The sequence below is a fragment of the Diabrotica undecimpunctata genome, chromosome 6, assembly GCF_040954645.1.
Source record: "Diabrotica undecimpunctata isolate CICGRU chromosome 6, icDiaUnde3, whole genome shotgun sequence".
Classification (NCBI taxonomy): Eukaryota; Metazoa; Arthropoda; class Insecta; order Coleoptera; family Chrysomelidae; genus Diabrotica; species Diabrotica undecimpunctata.
In genome coordinates, this window is record NC_092808.1 from 137,085,133 (window position 1) to 137,102,618 (window position 17,486).

Sequence of the window (17,486 nt, forward strand, 5' to 3'; positions counted from 1 at the left end):
AGATATTCTCCCGCCAAAACGGATACTGATATAGTTCTCAAGTTTAATACCAAGAATAGAACAAGGTTACTGAACAAAATGATACCGCAACAACAACACGCTGCATCACTTTCTCTGGGTATTGCCCCTCTTACCTAACTATTACTTAACTGGAGAATCCAAAACCAAAAATTGCACACAACATCAAACCCCTCTAATATCTATATATAAAACTCGAACGTCAAGACACCGAATTAATGTTACTGGAGTACTCGGGAGCGCCTAATTTGGGATCTCTTGGTAGACAGTACCGTTACTTGTACCCGTTCGCGAATTCTTGAATCGACACGCGTCTTCTGAAACTCTCTTTAGAAATAAACACATTTTGGGTGTTAATTGGTGGTTCTATTAGTACTTTCAGTGATGTTTGAAGTGTCTAAATGGGTATTTTTACTATCATATATGTCGCTAGTGGCGCTACAGTCGATCGGTCAAGACGGCAATTTCCGACCTCAAGAAGTTATCGATAATGGACCCCAAGGTGAGTGAACTTGAACAGTGGCGTTACGTTTGTGTAATAAATTTATATAAACCCCGTTTAAGTATGTGATTTTCTGTGTAGATTATTATATATATATATATATATATATATATATATATATATATATATATATATATATATATAATGTATATATATATATATAATGTATATATATATATATATATATATATATATAAATAATATTAAATTTGAAACAAGATTTTATTGTCCTTTGAAATCAACGTTTCGGCTGGAAACCCTTGCCTTTGTCAAGATGCTAAAATGTACAAGATTAGGAACAACAAGTTATTGTAAAATATTTAAAAAAACTTACCAAAACGTAAAACGGGAACTGACAATAATGAATTGACTGAAGTAAAATTGTTATCTGATATCTCATGATATCTCATAATTATTTTTATATGGGCGTATCGTTAGTGTTTTCGAAAAAGGTAAAGTGAAGATATGTTATGACTTTAATAGTTTTTTATGTTGATATATTTATTATTATTTAAATCAGATTGAAAATATATTTTATTTGGGTTGTGCATCTTTTTTGTCATTGATTGCGTTGGTATTTATTTTTATTTCTGTTGATTCGTATATCCCCCTTTTTTTTGTTTTGTTCGGTTTTTAAAATTTTGATGTTTTTGAAGTCAAATGTATGCTTCTTCCCATTCTTATGTTTTATGAGCGCAGTGACGTTGTTCTTGTCAGATTTGTGAGAACGAATTCTGGATTGAACCCATTGACTGGTTTGCCCTATATAGATACCTTCCCAGCCAATACATGGTATCTTGTAAACAACATGTGATTTTTTCAGTTTTGGAGTTTGTGTTTTTAGTTTAGTGAAATATTTATTTAAAAGGTTGCTGTCTTTGCGAGCCACTGTTATGTTATGTTTCAAAGTTTCAAATGTTGTCACAAAGGCAACAACATTAATAAATATGATTTATTTATGGATAATTCCTATCCACCACTTCTCTTAAATGGGCTTTTGTATAATACCCCATTGGAAACATTAAGCACTCCAATAAATTTAATAGCTACTAACATAATCACCAATACTGATACCCATAATACTGTGAATACCCAAACCTTTCCAAAATATTGTGTTTCCTTTTATAAAGGATCTAACACCTAAGCTGATAAGAATTTTCAAATCCTATGACAACATTAAAATAGCCAATAAAACAGTTTTAACCGTCAATTCTATTTTTTTCAAAACTAAAAGATCAAACGCCTAAAGAACATATATCAAATGTAGTTTACACCATTCTTTGTAATGATTGTAACAGTAAATATATTGTTCAAACTTCTAGGCGTCTCAAAGACCGCATCACTACTCATAAAAGTGACTGTAGGCTTTATCATGATACTGTTCTTTAAACTTTTTGAAAATTCTCACATTGCAACAAATTTGCAACAACTCATTGCAACAACAACTAATAATGTGATTAACACAAAATCAGATATACAACATCTAAGTAAAATTTATTCCTTTCTGCTAATGCTAGAAACAAAAAATAATCATTTAAGTATATTAGACTCTCCTTAATAATACTATCTTGTCTTATTGCATTTTTTCAAACACAAAATAATAAAAAACAATAAAAACAATTAACCATAGTTTATTTTCTATATATAAAAACCAATAACATAATAATAATTTGTCTAAAATTCATCTAATTGATCGAAATTATTATCTATCATTTACCTGTTTTTCTTTGATCTACACTTTTCTACCATCTATATCCTTACCCACTCCCAATGATGCTTTTAAATTGAGTAACGTTGTCTTCATTAAGTATTGCGAATGAGAAGGTTTTTCTTATCTACTTTTGTCAGTTTTCCGCTACAACATTCTTCCGGGATAAACCGCGTCGATTATCACTCCGCCGAGCTTTCGACTTACTGTGTAATGCATTGATTAGTGATCAATGTAGTAGCCTGGGAGCTCGGGAGGCTGAGACCTTCGGAAGCTCTGAAGAAGACATCAGAGAGTATGTCGAAAGATCGGCGGAAGATGCGGTTCAACCCTCAAGCCTGTTGAGTTTTATAATAATTCTTCCAATCTTTCGGAACGTATGTATACATATATATATATATATATATATATATATATATATATATATATATATATATTTATATATATACATATATATATATATATATATATATATATATATATATATATATATATATATATATATATATATATATATATATATATATATATATATATATATATGGAAAAGGATAATGCGAGTGAATATCAAAAGTAAAATGTAATGGCATGTCGTGCAAAACAGACAACCAAAAAAGGTATATCGATGTAAGGCAAGCGTATATACGTATTTCGGACTATTGGTCGTCTTCAGTACGGTGCAGTAAGTTAGAAAAGGAGCATGTTAACTTGAGAGAGGATCACTACAGTAGCAATGCTACCACTTTGTGACATTAAAGTTAGAAAACCCTAAAGGTTTCCAGGGCAACAACTAACAATAACCACAGAGGAAGCTACAGCTACCTGGGAAAGGAATGCCAAACGTTCTTTGGCATTCCTTTAGCAAATGTTGCCCTGGAAACCTTCAACGTCTTTTAAAACTCTAACGCTACAAATTGGTCACATTGCTCCTGTAGTGATTCTTTCCTAAGTTAACATGCTCTTTTCTAACTTGGCTGCTCCGTACTGAACGAAAACGACCAATTAGTCAGAAACACGTATATATGGTTGCCTTTCATCGATATATCTTTTTTAGTTTTTTTGTTTTGCTAGATATGCCATTACATTTTACTTTTATTATATATATATATATATATATATATATATATATATATATATATATATATATATATATATATATATATATATATATATAATTTTTCTACTCCTATTACCATAAAATATTATCAAATTCATCGAATTGCAAGGCTACAGATAAACTTATTCTACTTATTTACTTTCTCGTGCATTTTCTGCTTAGTTATTTTATTTTCTTATTGCAGTCTAGTTCCCGTGAAGATAAAAAAGTATAAAACAACCTTATTCTTTCACACAATAGGAGCATATGTTATCTTTTCTTATTTAAACTTATATTTATATTCTCTAACTATATTCAAAAGGAAGTCGACTCGAGCAGTCACTACATAAACTAGCAAGGAAAATTTATATAAACCGATAATATCTACGCTCTGGTTGGCCCAGTTTAGCAAGAACAAGTCGCTACTCTGTAGTTTTAGTTCATTTAGTATTTTAAATTTTCCTGAGGGAATTGGTGAAGAGAACGATTCTGATTCCCAACTTACCGCAACTCTATTACTACATAAACTTGTAACTTAGAATTATTACCAGTTGGGTTTAAATTTCCGTGCTCGGTTTCATATCCTAGATCCTGAAATCTGCATTTGGCGATTATTAAGTTGCTCTATATTAATGCAATTAACCTCGGTTATATAAAATAAAGTTCCAAACTAGGTACCGTAGTATTTAGAGTTTTTAATTTATTTTGCTTTTTTTAAGCAATATTAATGTTTACTGTAGGCTTGTCAGTTCTGAATTAGTCCAGTGATCAGAGATTTGACCCCTAAAACGCATAGGAACAAGCTAAATTTTTCTAAAAATCTAGATTTTGGAACTACAAAAAGGTGCAAAAAGTTTACCATTCCTACTCCGAGGTTTCTCACCCAGAAAACGAAAAAAATTGATTTGCCCAGAATCTGTAAGCCGCAGAGAAAAATATTTTAAATAAAAAATGTAGCTGAGATAATTTTAAACAAAAATGTTTGTTAGCATTTTTTGTGTAAAACGAACCACTCTCTCAGAAACAACGCTTTAAGCGACTGGCGCTTAAATGTCTGTTACGCGCGTAAAATCAAATTTTTAAAGAAAATTTGAATCAACTCGACGGTAAAAATTCGATACCTTTTGATTAGAGTGTCCCACCGAGAAAAATTAAAATGTGTTCTAAAGGTGAAAAGTGTAACTTTCGCATGCAATGTTTGGTATTTTGCTGCAAATAATGAAGACAGATTTGCAGCAAATTCAAATGAAACCCAAATTTAAATTAATTTCTTTAAATAGACGTGATAGGGTCTAGAGAAGAATTGGTGTGTTGTAATTACACTATCTCGTCAAGACTAACGTTTGGTCGAAGTTTAAAAATGTTTGCAATATAATTATTTATTGATGTACGGTTTACATCTCTAAACGGTTAACGGAATTTGAAGAAAACTTTTTGTTGTAGTAAAAGGCACGGTAAACTGCACTAGTGTTCTCCAGAATGTTTAACTTTTTGCTAAATTTTAGGTATAAAATAAATATATGGGCCATTAACCCGTTGTTCATAGTTTTGCATATTTTGTTCAATTTTAATATTATTCTTGCACAATGTTATTTAACGTAAATTTCTTTCGCCTACTTGTTTAATAATTTTTTTCTGAAACAAATACTACCGTGCTAAGAATAGTTTATATTCATAGTAGATATACAAAGTACTAAAATATCACTTTTAGATTTTTAGATTTTTAGATTGACCATATTATGTCTGTTAGAGTGGTTTTTGTTTGGTACCGTTTTTGAGAGGTCTGCGTTTAGGGGTTAAATTTAGGGTTTTGGTAAATATATTTAACTTTATATTTTGAAATGAAAATACTTGTAATAAAAATAAAATAATTGTGGGAAACATTTTAATTTGTTTATATACGGTTTCAAACCATTTCTAAACTTTTTATCATACATAATTAAATTAGAATCGGCATTTCTAATGACTATTAGGCTAATTTGCCCAATGTGTTTAGGATCTTTGTAAGCGGTTCTATTATATTTTACCTTTTAATCACAACGGTTAGAAAGTTTTTATCATATTGATCTCAACTCAGTATATTATAATTCATACGTGTAATTTCAAGTAACCATCATGCCTTGGCGTAAGTTAGATATTGATGAATTAATTGCAAATGTGCATAAATACTTTGCCATGAAAAGAGACAATGATGGACCTTTAAAGTCGTTATTAAGTATAAATCAACGCGTTTGTGATGCATTCTGGATAAGTGAAAGTAAGCTAAAAACTGTAATGAAGACTGTCAGAGATTCTCAAAAAGATCTTACTGTGACTGAGTATCACGAAGACAAGAAAACAACTCGTAAGCATTCTAGGAGCATTATCTTACGTGATGGATGAAAAAATTTGAAATTCGCAATATTTTGTATCGAATGCGTGAAAACAATCAACATGTCAGTTTGGATACTTTACTGGCCAAAATAAGAGAAACATGAGTTACTGAAATTAAAAGGACAAGCCTTTGAAAAGTGTTGAGAGATTAAGGATTTAAATGTAAAAAAGAAAATAATAGTTTACTTTTATGTGAAAGGAGTAGTGTGATTCACAAAAGAATTAAATTTTTGAGAAAATATACTAGACTTAAATCTGAAAATGCAACATTCGTATACTTAGATGAGACATGGATATTTGAAACGAGAGGAATTAAAGGAATTTGGCAAGAGACAGCATAAAATCAATAAAACACACAGATAGCGAAGGCAAAAGACACATCAATCTTGATGCTGGAGGGAAAGAAAATTTATTTATAGAAATCAAATGTATATAGAAATATATCAAAATCAAATGCAGACATGTTTGTTAAATAGCTTAAGGAGAAACTGATACCTTGTCTGAGTGAACCATCAGTTATAGTTTTAGATAATGCATCTTACCATTCGGAGATTTTGGACAAACAACCAAAACAGTCGTGGAACGTACCGAGCATAAAAAATTGGTTAGTTAAAAATAATAACAATTTTCCGGAATACGCCTTCAAATTAAAGCTACTGGAAATTTCGAAACGTAATGAAAAACCGATAGTTTATAATATAGTTAACCAAATTGTATCAAGTTATGGACATCAAGTACTACGGTTACCGCCGTATGACTGCCAGTTTAACCTCATCAGACACATATGGGGCATATGTAAAACGTATTATGATAATCACGTTGGATGCAGTGGATAGAGTGACGCAGTTAGCTAAATGTGGCAAGAAGCACTTTTAGTGAAATTGATCCAGTGATTCTAGATTGACATAATGATAGCGGTAGTGAATTTAGCGACAATGATGATGATTTATAAATTTAAATAATCAGAAAGTACACTATTATAATGTTATTTACAAAATAATTGTACAGCAGGTTAACCATTATATTTATACATTCATTATTAGCCAAATAAACAATAATATTTAAAATTCCATTTGAATTTTTACTCCTTATTTTATACAAATTAACTTTAACTAATAACACAGTATAAAGAGGTTCCAGGAAGAACCAGAATTCCAGAGGAACCTCTTTATACTGTGCTAATAATACAGGTAAAAATATTCTAAACAAAGATTATGGAAAATTAAAAAGATTATGAAAAGCTCCAGTGCAGTTTACCGTGCCTTTTACTACAACGAAAGGTTTTCTGCGAATTCCATTAATAGTTTAAAGGTGTAAGTTGGTTGAATGGACTCTAGGTTGTAATCAGACCCTATATTCGGTGATCTTAAAGCTTTTTCGTTGAGAATTTGTTTTGGTATTATTTGGTACATCTATTTATTATTATGTTGTAGTTTATAATTATTGTTGAACTTGTATATTCTGCTAAGTATAATCGATTTGAAGTTTATGTAGAAAGAATTGTTAGTTATTCTCAAAGTTTTATGTGTTTTCTCAAAGATTTTTTAAAGAATTATTGTCTCTTAATTAAATCGATGTTTTATATTTTCCCAGCTGTTATTTTCTACTTTTGCATTAAGACCTTCAATAAGTACTATTTTTTCATTGGAGACTATTAGAAAACCCTTCCGTTTACACAGTATTGTTTACTTAACCCCCTTAATATTATCCTAGTATTAAATTATCTAAACATTACAATACCACAAAACATGTCAATATTTGTAGTCGTGCGATAATCTTGAACATGAGTATAATTTGTCAATGGGTAAAGCGGGAGCAACTTGTTGTTGACCCTCTGCTATAATAATTAATATAATGATCTTAATATACAGTATACCTCATTATGTTGGAATAATATAAAAACTAAGAGTACTGTCATAGATTCGACCGTTACTTGATGGAATTTCAGTTTATTTAACAATAAAACACTGAAAACTTGTGATTTTATTTTGTTTATGGAAGGGTCTAGATCAAAAGTTTTCAGTATTTTATTTGTTAACAGTTTTTTTTCAGTTACGAAAAAATATTTTTTGCCTAAAATGTACTTAAAACAGTTCATAGAACACTTTTTGGACTTATCCTAATGAAAATATTACATGTATATATAAAATTTTTTATTATGGGTTCATTTGTGCTCAAAAGTACTTAACAAATCTAAAAAACTAGCGCATATAAAACCTAAAAAAGCAATTTCTTTCCTTTTGAAGGCACAATTATTTAACCAATGGGAATTGCAGACAGCTAACTACGTAACAACTGCAATGCTGCTGAAAAAACAGTACACTAAATCACTCAAGAATTTTCAGCTACACGATTCATAGGCGTGTACTTTAAAAGAATTCCACGAACTAAGTCCTAACCTAACTAATCACCAATATATTTGTTTTTGTAAACAAATGAATCTAAATGATTTTACCTTCCAAAAGAAAAGGTGGGAGGATGTAGTGACAACAAACGCGCAAAATTTGCTAGACATGAGAACTTGGTGAAGATCAGCGCGGGACTGGCATAGCTTGGAGAGGCTCAAGGGTGACAGGTGATAGCTCAACAATAAATAAATGTTGATTAAAAATGTATATGGCAAGTTAATAAAAAATAAGTCGTGTTGTCACCCTGTTAAACAAATTAACTTCAGAAAAGATGTCTTTTAGCCACAGAATTGTTTTATAAGATATTGGTTTTTAAATAATATCATCATCAGTGGCATTACAGCTCGTTATGAGCCAAAGCGTTCTTCAAAAAAATCTTCCATTCGCCCCTGTCTCTGTCAACTCTTCTCCATGCTTTACCTCCCATAGATTTTAGATCATCCTCTATGTTATCTTGATACCTAAGTTTTGGTCTTCCCCTGGCTCATCTTCCCACTGGTTCTCTTCGGTCGAAAATTTTTCTGATCGTTGCATCTTCATCTCGATTAATTACATGTCCTATCCGTCAAAGGCGTGCTAATTTAATACATTTTACAACGTCAGGTTCCCCAAAACTTCTGTATGACTCAAAGTTGTAGCGCCTACTCCACAAACCCTGTTCTTGGATTCCTCCATATATTTTCCTTATAATTTTTCTCTCGAAACGTTTAAGCAATTCTTGGTCGTTCTGTGTAAGTGACCACGTTTCTGACCCATATGTTAACACTGGCCTTATTAGTGTTTTATATATCGTAACTTTTTCTGGGTAGTTTTGGGGCCATCGGTTTCTTCAAGCCATAATAGCACTTATTGACAAGCACTATTCTTTTTTTAATTTCTTCGTTGACATTGTTATCTTTGGTCAGCAGCGAGCCCAGGTAGACGAAGGTGTCCACACCTTCCAGTTCCAGACCATCAATTAATAGTCTAGGTATCTGGTTGCTCGATCTACTATAATACATATACTTGGTTTTCTGTGCGTTTATTTTTAATCCCATTCTCAGTGCATACGCCCTTATTGATCGAAATGCTTCGATCAGAGATTCTGTGGACCTAGCAATAATGTCTATGTCATCTGCATATCCGACCACTTGTACAGATTTATTAAATAATATAGCCAACTTAAAAAAGAAAGTATTGGTTTATATATTTCTGTACTCTCTTAGGAAAGTAAATGGGTGATGTTTATGGGAGTCCGAATTTTAAGATCACCTAGCTTTGAATACAGCTGATCTGTTTCATACTTGTGTTTATGGTACTTGAAACTGGAATAATATTTACTTTAGCCAAGTGAGCTGGTCATGCGTCGTGATTAGTTTTCAGACGTGAAATTGTCGCTGTCGACGTCTTTGGCATTGAGACGCAGCATATGGAATAATATGAAGTTAGTGTGAAGCACATAATATATTTTCAGTATCAACGCCTCCTGTTTATATGGTTTAGAATGAGTTAACTTTTTTAATATATTTATAAAATTAATTTTATTACAGGTCGAAACTTACTAGACTGGATTGGATTTGGCACCGGTCCAGAGACTGATCCTTATTTAGCTCAGGCCAACGGTGCTTGTTTAAATGGTGATCTAGCAGAATGTTTTAAATCGAGAGCTCTAGCGTCTTTTGAGGACTTTTTTACAAAAGTAAGTTTTAAACATATCTAATTTAAAAGATGTTTTAATAAATCATTTTTACATATTATGTAAATATACATACACTATCAACGGTTAATAGGTTGTGTAGATCTATTTCTAAAATATAACCAAGCATTACAAATCTAAAAATATTATACAAATAATTCATTTTAGTAACTTCTGGTCTAAACAACCTATTTGTCTGTTGAATTGACGTACTGCTCCAACGTCATAATATTTATTTGGCTTTGATAAATATCTTTTATTTGTCTACATACGTATTTTGGTTATTACTTATTGTATTTGTTCATATAGGCATTTTGGTTTTGAGGTATCTGTGTTCCTCACTAAAAAAAATAAAAGTGGCGACCTCCTTTTTGGCAAATTTTTCATAACTTGTTTTCTGTGTGTTGTTTTTCTCATGTTTCTGGTTTAGCTTTAGTAGCTATTATCTCCCAAATTCTTCTTTTTATCCGTTTTCCTTTTGTTTTTAAGCTAGTAAGAACGGTCCAAATAATCAAGCCCACATCTCTTCCGATTCTGAGTAACGCGGCCTCCTTCATTTTGTGTGCCTGAAATATATCCAACGTTTGTTTTGCTACACTTATTTGGCATGACCCTTGTATACCAGAAGAGAACATAGAGAAAAAAAAAACAAAATGATAACAAACTTAACGAAATAGAAGAATAATTAAAAAAAAAAGGAAATAAGCAGGGAACATAATGACAAATTGGTAAAATATCAGAAGAAGATTCTATTATAGTTGAACAATCTCTTAGAACGTGTCTCGATAATTTATGTCTATTATTGTCAAAGTCTCTTCTTCTTCTTCTTTTTAGCCTTTTTTTGTCCATTTCATAGGCCTCTCCCAACTTCTTTCATCGATCACTATCCTGAGCAATATACTTCTAATTTGTTTCGGCTATTCTTTTGATCTCGTCCATCTATCTCATCTATGGTCTTCCTATTGGTCGTCTACCGTTGTAAGGACTGCAATGTTGTGTTATGGCGTTTTAACCTTGGTCTTTTTGTTTAGCAGTGTGACCTATGGAGCTCCATTTGAGTTTGGCAATGTCATGTAACATTGCTCTTTTCATTGCCCTTTCTGTTATGGCTAGTTTATTTATATTTGATGTGGTTAGGGTACAAGTTTGACATCCATATGTCATGTCAGGAAGGATGCATTGATTGAACACTTTGCTCCTCAAGTATTGAGGTATTTTGAGGTTTTTTAATATTGAATTGAGTTTTCCAAATCCTGCTAATGAAAGGCTGTTCTTGTGATTTCTGCATTTTGTTTTCCTTTGTCAAGTTTCATAATTTGGCCTAGGTAGATATATATGTCTGGACTTGTTCTATCTCACTGCCATTATTTATAGTTATCATTTGTGTTAGTCATTGTTTTTGTTTTTATCATATCCATTTTAAGGTCGACATATTGGGAGCTGTCTGCGAGTTCCTTTGTCATCATTTGTAATTCCTCAAATGTGCTCACTATAATCACAATGTCGGCAGCAAATGTAAGAGTGCGTTCACTACGGGGACCATAGCATGAACGCTCGCATTTAAAATAATGCATTTATTTTACGTGGCGATGATAATATAATACCATCCTGTGGTCCGATCGAGTGTCAGCGCCTCGTTATGAACGCACACTTAGGTGTTTTAACTTGTGGCCATTAACGTTGATACTATAGTTAAATTTGTAGTTTAATAGACGTCTTCTAGGGCTAGATTAAAAAGCTCTGGAGATATTACGTCAAAGCTTCTAGAACTTTAATTGAATATACGTACAAATGTATATGTAAATATATAGAGAAGAGAAGAATATACAATAAATAATTTTATGTTTCATTTTAATCAACATTAAACATGTTTATCCGGGTAGAAAAATTATTATTGCTGTCTGCACACCCTAATACAGATCTTAAATTAATCATGTCAAAATTTATACATGGCAAATGAACACAACAATGAGCATTTATAAAACAATCAGACGAACTTAATGGAAGGGAATGTTTTAGGTTTAATTAAAATTAATTAAATTCGAAATTTATTTGCTGCTACTGAGTCTCATACTTCATTTATTAAAATTGTTAGCGAAGCATGCTTGACCATATAATCAATGAAATTATTTGGAATTCATATTTCATCCTTTATTAGAAGACTCAATTACTTTATTGATACAAAATTTAAAATATCATTTCAATAGTAATTTAATCATATTTTCTTAGTCTCCATTTTCGTCTAGTCCGTTAAAAGTATACTGGGTGGTGAATCGTCAAGTGGGCCATAGCAAACGCAATGGAAAATTCTAAATTTTAGATAAAAACTCATCACAAACTATTTGTAGAGGACTGAAATCTATATTAAATACAAACTGTTCTACGAATTAAACACATTCCAAAATGTAACAATAAAACACTGAAAACTTTGTTTTCAAAACTTCCACAAATTTTTATTTTAAATTCTTATCACTACAGCGGTTTCGGCTGATTGCCTTTCTCAAGTGATCTGTTTTTGGCATGGGTTTACACTTTATAGTCTCTAATGAAATACGTTGAGGAGGGGAGAACTGTTTGTCTCAAGCTGGTCATTCAGAATTATATCTGTGTTTTTTAATTTGTTGATTTCCATAGATTCTAACAAAGATAGCTTAAGGCCTTTATTTTAAATGTGTAGAATTTTAAATTCGTCATCAAAAGAATGATTATGATCTAGAAGGTGAAGTGCGTATGTAGAATCTGTTTTTCCATTATTGAAAGCCCTTTTATGTTCTGCTATTCGTTTATTAAAATTTCTACCTGTTTGACCAATGTAAGTTTTTGGGCACTCGCCACATTTAAGTTTGTACACACCACTGTGTAAGTGTTTTTTATGTTGGCTCTTATTGTTTTTAATATATTTGCCTAGGTTGTTATTTGTTCTGAAAGCTGGTGTTATTCCTTTCTTTTTTATGTGTTTGGCTATTTTTGTTGATATTTTGCCTGTATATGTAATCGAGCAGAAGGTACTGGGTTTTTTCTCTGGTGGTGGAAATACTAAGTTCAGGGCTTTCTTGTGTAGTGTTTGATTTAACATTTTATTAACAGTTTTTTCGTTGTATCCATTGTTTACTGCTATTTGCTTAATGATATTTAATTCTGTCTCAAAATTGTATTTTGACATAGGAAATGCTGTTAATCTATGTAACATACTATGATAGGCTGCCAGTTTATGTTGTGTGGGATGGGATGATGAATTGTGAATAGTCGTGTCAGTATGGGTAGGTTTATGAAATATGGAGAAGTTATGTTTGTTTTTAAGTCTGGTAATTTTTAAATCTAAAAAATTTATGGATTGATTTTGTTCTGTTTCTATTGTAAATTCAATATGACTATGAAGAGAATTAATATAGGATAAAAATTGGTCTAGTTGCCTGTTAATTCCTGTGAAACATACCAGTACGTCGTCTACGTATCTCCACCAATATAAAAACTGTTTGAATATGGGATGTTTTGAAATCTTTGTCTCTAGATGATCCATAAAGATTTCAAAACATCCCATATTCAAACAGTTTTTATATTGGTGGAGATACGTAGACGACGTACTGGTATGTTTCACAGGAACTAACAGGCAACTAGACCAATTTTTATCTTATATTAATTCTCTTCATAGTCATATTGAATTTACAATAGAAACAGAACAAAATCAATCCATAAATTTTTTAGATTTAAAAATTACCAGACTTAAAAACAAAGATGACTTCTCCATATTTCATAAACCTACCCATACTGACACGACTATTCACAATTCATCATCCCATCCCACACAGCATAAACTGGCAGCCTATCATAGTATGTTACATAGATTAACAGCAATTCCTATGTCAAAATACAATTTTGAGACAGAATTAAATATCATTAAGCAAATAGCAGTAAACAATGGATACAACGAAAAAACTGTTAATAAAATGTTAAATCAAACACTACACAAGAAAGCCCTGAACTTAGTATTTCCACCACCAGAGAAAAAACCCAGTACCTTCTGCTCGATTACATATACAGGCAAAATATCAACAAAAATAGCCAAACACATAAAAAAGAAAGGAATAACACCAGCTTTCAGAACAAATAACAACCTAGGCAAATATATTAAAAACAATAAGAGCCAACATAAAAAACACTTACACAGTGGTGTGTACAAACTTAAATGTGGCGAGTGCCCAAAAACTTACATTGGTCAAACAGGTAGAAATTTTAATAAACGAATAGCAGAACATAAAAGGGCTTTCAATAATAGAAAAACAGATTCTACATACGCACTTCACCTTCTAGATCATAATCATTCTTTTGATGACGAATTTAAAATTCTACACATTCAAAATAAAGGCCTTAAGCTATCTTTGTTAGAATCTATGGAAATCAACAAATTAAAAAACACAGATATAATTCTGAATGACCAGCTTGAGACAAACAGTTCTCCCCTCCTCAACTTATTTCATTAGAGACTATAAAGTGTAAACCCATGCTAAAAATAGATCACTTGAGAAGGCAATCAGCCGAAACAGCTGTAGTGATAAGAATTTAAAATAAAAATTTGTGGAAGTTTTGAAAACAAAGTTTTCAGTGTTTTATTGTTACATAAAATGAATTTCCATCAAGTAACGGTCGAATCCATCAAACATTCCAAAATGTTGCAAAAATGTAATGCATTTGCCAGAGTATTGTTGTTAAAGTTAGGCCACACGTAGTGTAGAATGTGTATAACGGGTTGCTGTTGGCCGCAAGGAAGTTAAATGTTAACAATATTTGAATTGTTAACATTTTTATTTTATGATTTAGTGAGGAGAAAATAGCAATAATAAAGAGGTTTTATTCAGGCAATAGTGTCTGTCAGTTCTTCTTATTATAAGACATCTCAATAGACGACCAATTGTAAATCATGCATCAATACAAGGGATTTTAAAAAAGTTAGGAAAAAGTTAAAAAAGAAAAAAAGTTAAAAACTTGGACCATGAGTGCTAATTGTACGCGTGCAAACAATATTGCTAAGGTAACAAGAAATTTAAAAAATCAACACGAAATCAACGTATTATAAGTCAAAAATAGTATTTTTTAAGCAATGAGAAAATTCTTCTTTAAAATGTACGTATTTCAAAATAAATCACTTTTTCTTAAAATTATAGTAAACACTGCACTCCAAAATGAATAGAACTTATCGATAAAAATAGCGCCTGGTTTAAATTGTTCCGATTGGAAAAATAATTTACTGATAGCACTCTCTTTAATTACACTCAACCACAAAGAAGTATCAAAACAGAAACTCAAAGAAAATAAACAATAAAAGTCTTTCTAAACACGATTGTGTATTTTAGCCGGAATATTATCTCAGTGAAAATGCCCGGATTAGAAGGATGCCCGAAACTCAACTTCGACAGTTATCTCAGGAGCCTTACGAATACTCGGAAAGTCCCAGAGCCGATGAGCCAGAGTGGGACCAACTTCTTAAATTTGGCAAGAGAAAGGTAAGACAGCTTAAATTATGGTGTATTGGGTAACAGTTTTTTATCTTTGATCAATATTGACAATGAAAATTTACTTAGAAAAGCATCTTTTTTGTTAAAAGACAGACCTTTTTAAACATTTGGATACAATGTGTCAATTTTCACTTTATTTACTGTATCTTTTATTATATGAAAATCAGACATCATTGTTATTATACAAGGGATTGAAATATCTAAAAAGATCATATACAGGGTGGTCCTTAAGTAATTGTACAAAACGAAACAGTAAACTCTATACTTCGGTTTTAGCCAACTTGCTTTAGTACAAGGTTGATATTAAGAGAGATACAGGGTGTTAAAGTTTATATTTTAAATAAAGGTTTTGGTTTTATATTTTAGTATAAGCTAATATTTTTTTACATAAGTCAGTACGATAATTAATAAAGTATAGAATTTGACATTAAACAATTTTTACAAAATCTAACGGATTAAAATCTGGGCTACGTGGCGGCCAAGAAGTATGACTACCACGACGAATCCAGCGAAGGGAGGGGGTACGGAAAACATCAATTTACAAAAAATTTGTACGCTTTAGAAAAAAATGTTTCAAGCAAAAAATATGGCTGAGTTAATTTTGAACAAAAATGTTTATTGGCACCTTTTCTGTAAAATAAAGCGTTATTTTGGAAACAACGCTTGAAGCGACCGGTGATATTGAACGTCAGTTACGCTCGTGAATATTTTTAAATAAAATTTGTATCAACTCGACGGTAAAAATTCAGTATCTGTTGATCAGAGTGTCCTATCGACAAAAATTAAAATGGTTTTTAAAGGTGAAAAGTACAGCTTTCGTACGTAATAGTATATTTATCATAATAAACTCATAAGATTCTAGGCATCACATTATCTAGCTACGGAAAGCTCGAAACCGAAGTGAAAGATCAAGTGAATAGAGCAAACAGAGCCGCAGGCTGCCTAAATGAAATAAAATGGAGAAATAAAAATATCGGGACAGAAACGAAAGGCAGAATTTACAAAACAGTCATCAGACCAATATTGACATACGCGGCAGAAACAAGACCTGACACAGAGAGAACAAAAAGGATGTTAGAAACAGCAGAGATGAAAACACTTAGAAAAATTGATGGTAAGATACTATGGAACAGAACTACAAGTACAGATATACGACGTCGATGCAAGATGGAGAACATCAAGAACTGGATAAGAGTAGAATGGAACGATCATATAAGCCTAATGACAACAAATAGAGTAGTAAAGGCGGCAAGAAACGGTTCCCCAATAGAAAAACGATCAGTAGGAAGACCACGCAAACGATGGAATGACAACTTACTGGAGGCACATTGAAAAACAGACAGAGTCATGTCTATATAAAAAGAAGAAGAAGAATAAGAAGAAGAAGAAACTCATAAGACTGTTGTAGAACTTAGTTAAAAGTTTACCCTTTCAAACAAATGCCAGGGTTAAGGTCTTCTAGAATTCAAATGATAAGAAGAGTTCTACCAATAGTAGCTCGGAGATTTGTATCCACTTCAAAAAAGAATAATGTTACAGCAGAAGCAGTAGACAGTGCAAAATCTAAAGCAAAAGATTCAGAGCAAAGCTAGATAAGTTACGGGTATGAGTACACGTCGGAAAAAGATGACCGAAATGCCATGCATTCAATTATGTTTGCTCAGTCACCCTTTGTATAGTTCTGGGATCTATTTTCTTTGCCTATATGTCAGACTTTAGTTTAAGAGATTGGACACAAAGAGAAGCCTTTTTGGAGTTGCGTAGGAGGAAAATACAAGGGCTACTACCCATCGATGCTAATTTTATAGATCCATCAAAATTTACTTTGCCCTCAGATGAAGAATTTCAAGGTGCAGAAGTAATTGTTTAAATATTTTCAAGAACTGTATAAATTGTATATGTATGAAGGATGTCAGTGTAATTTTGGTTTGGAAATTATGTATCTACAGACACATAAAAAAAATAATTTCTATTGCTAAAATCCAATCTTTAAAATTGAGAACATAAAATTTTGATTTTGAGTTTTGGTCACAAATATGGAGTATTTGAAATATGCCTAACAAACGCTGATTAAAACTTACACATTAAAAAAGATCTCACGTCACGAGAAATTCTTCTACAAAGACGGTATTAGGAAGAATTTGTAGCTAAGGTAGTTTTGTTTTAAAAAAACTTACTTGTGAAATTGAAAAG

General features: G+C 31.6%; 1 protein-coding gene across 1 annotated transcript in view; it reads left to right on the forward strand.

Annotated features, from left to right (window-relative positions):
• The first annotated feature begins 220 nt into the window (after positions 1-220).
• Osi2 (DUF1676 domain-containing protein Osi2) overlaps positions 221-17,486 on the forward strand; it is a 51,176-nt gene continuing 33,910 nt past the window's right edge. The window contains exons 1-3 of the mRNA XM_072535520.1: positions 221-520; positions 9,635-9,783; positions 15,132-15,281. Of these exons, the coding sequence (XP_072391621.1) occupies positions 403-520; positions 9,635-9,783; positions 15,132-15,281 (417 nt within the window). The 5' untranslated portion in view covers positions 221-402. The remainder of the gene's footprint in view (positions 521-9,634; positions 9,784-15,131; positions 15,282-17,486) is intronic.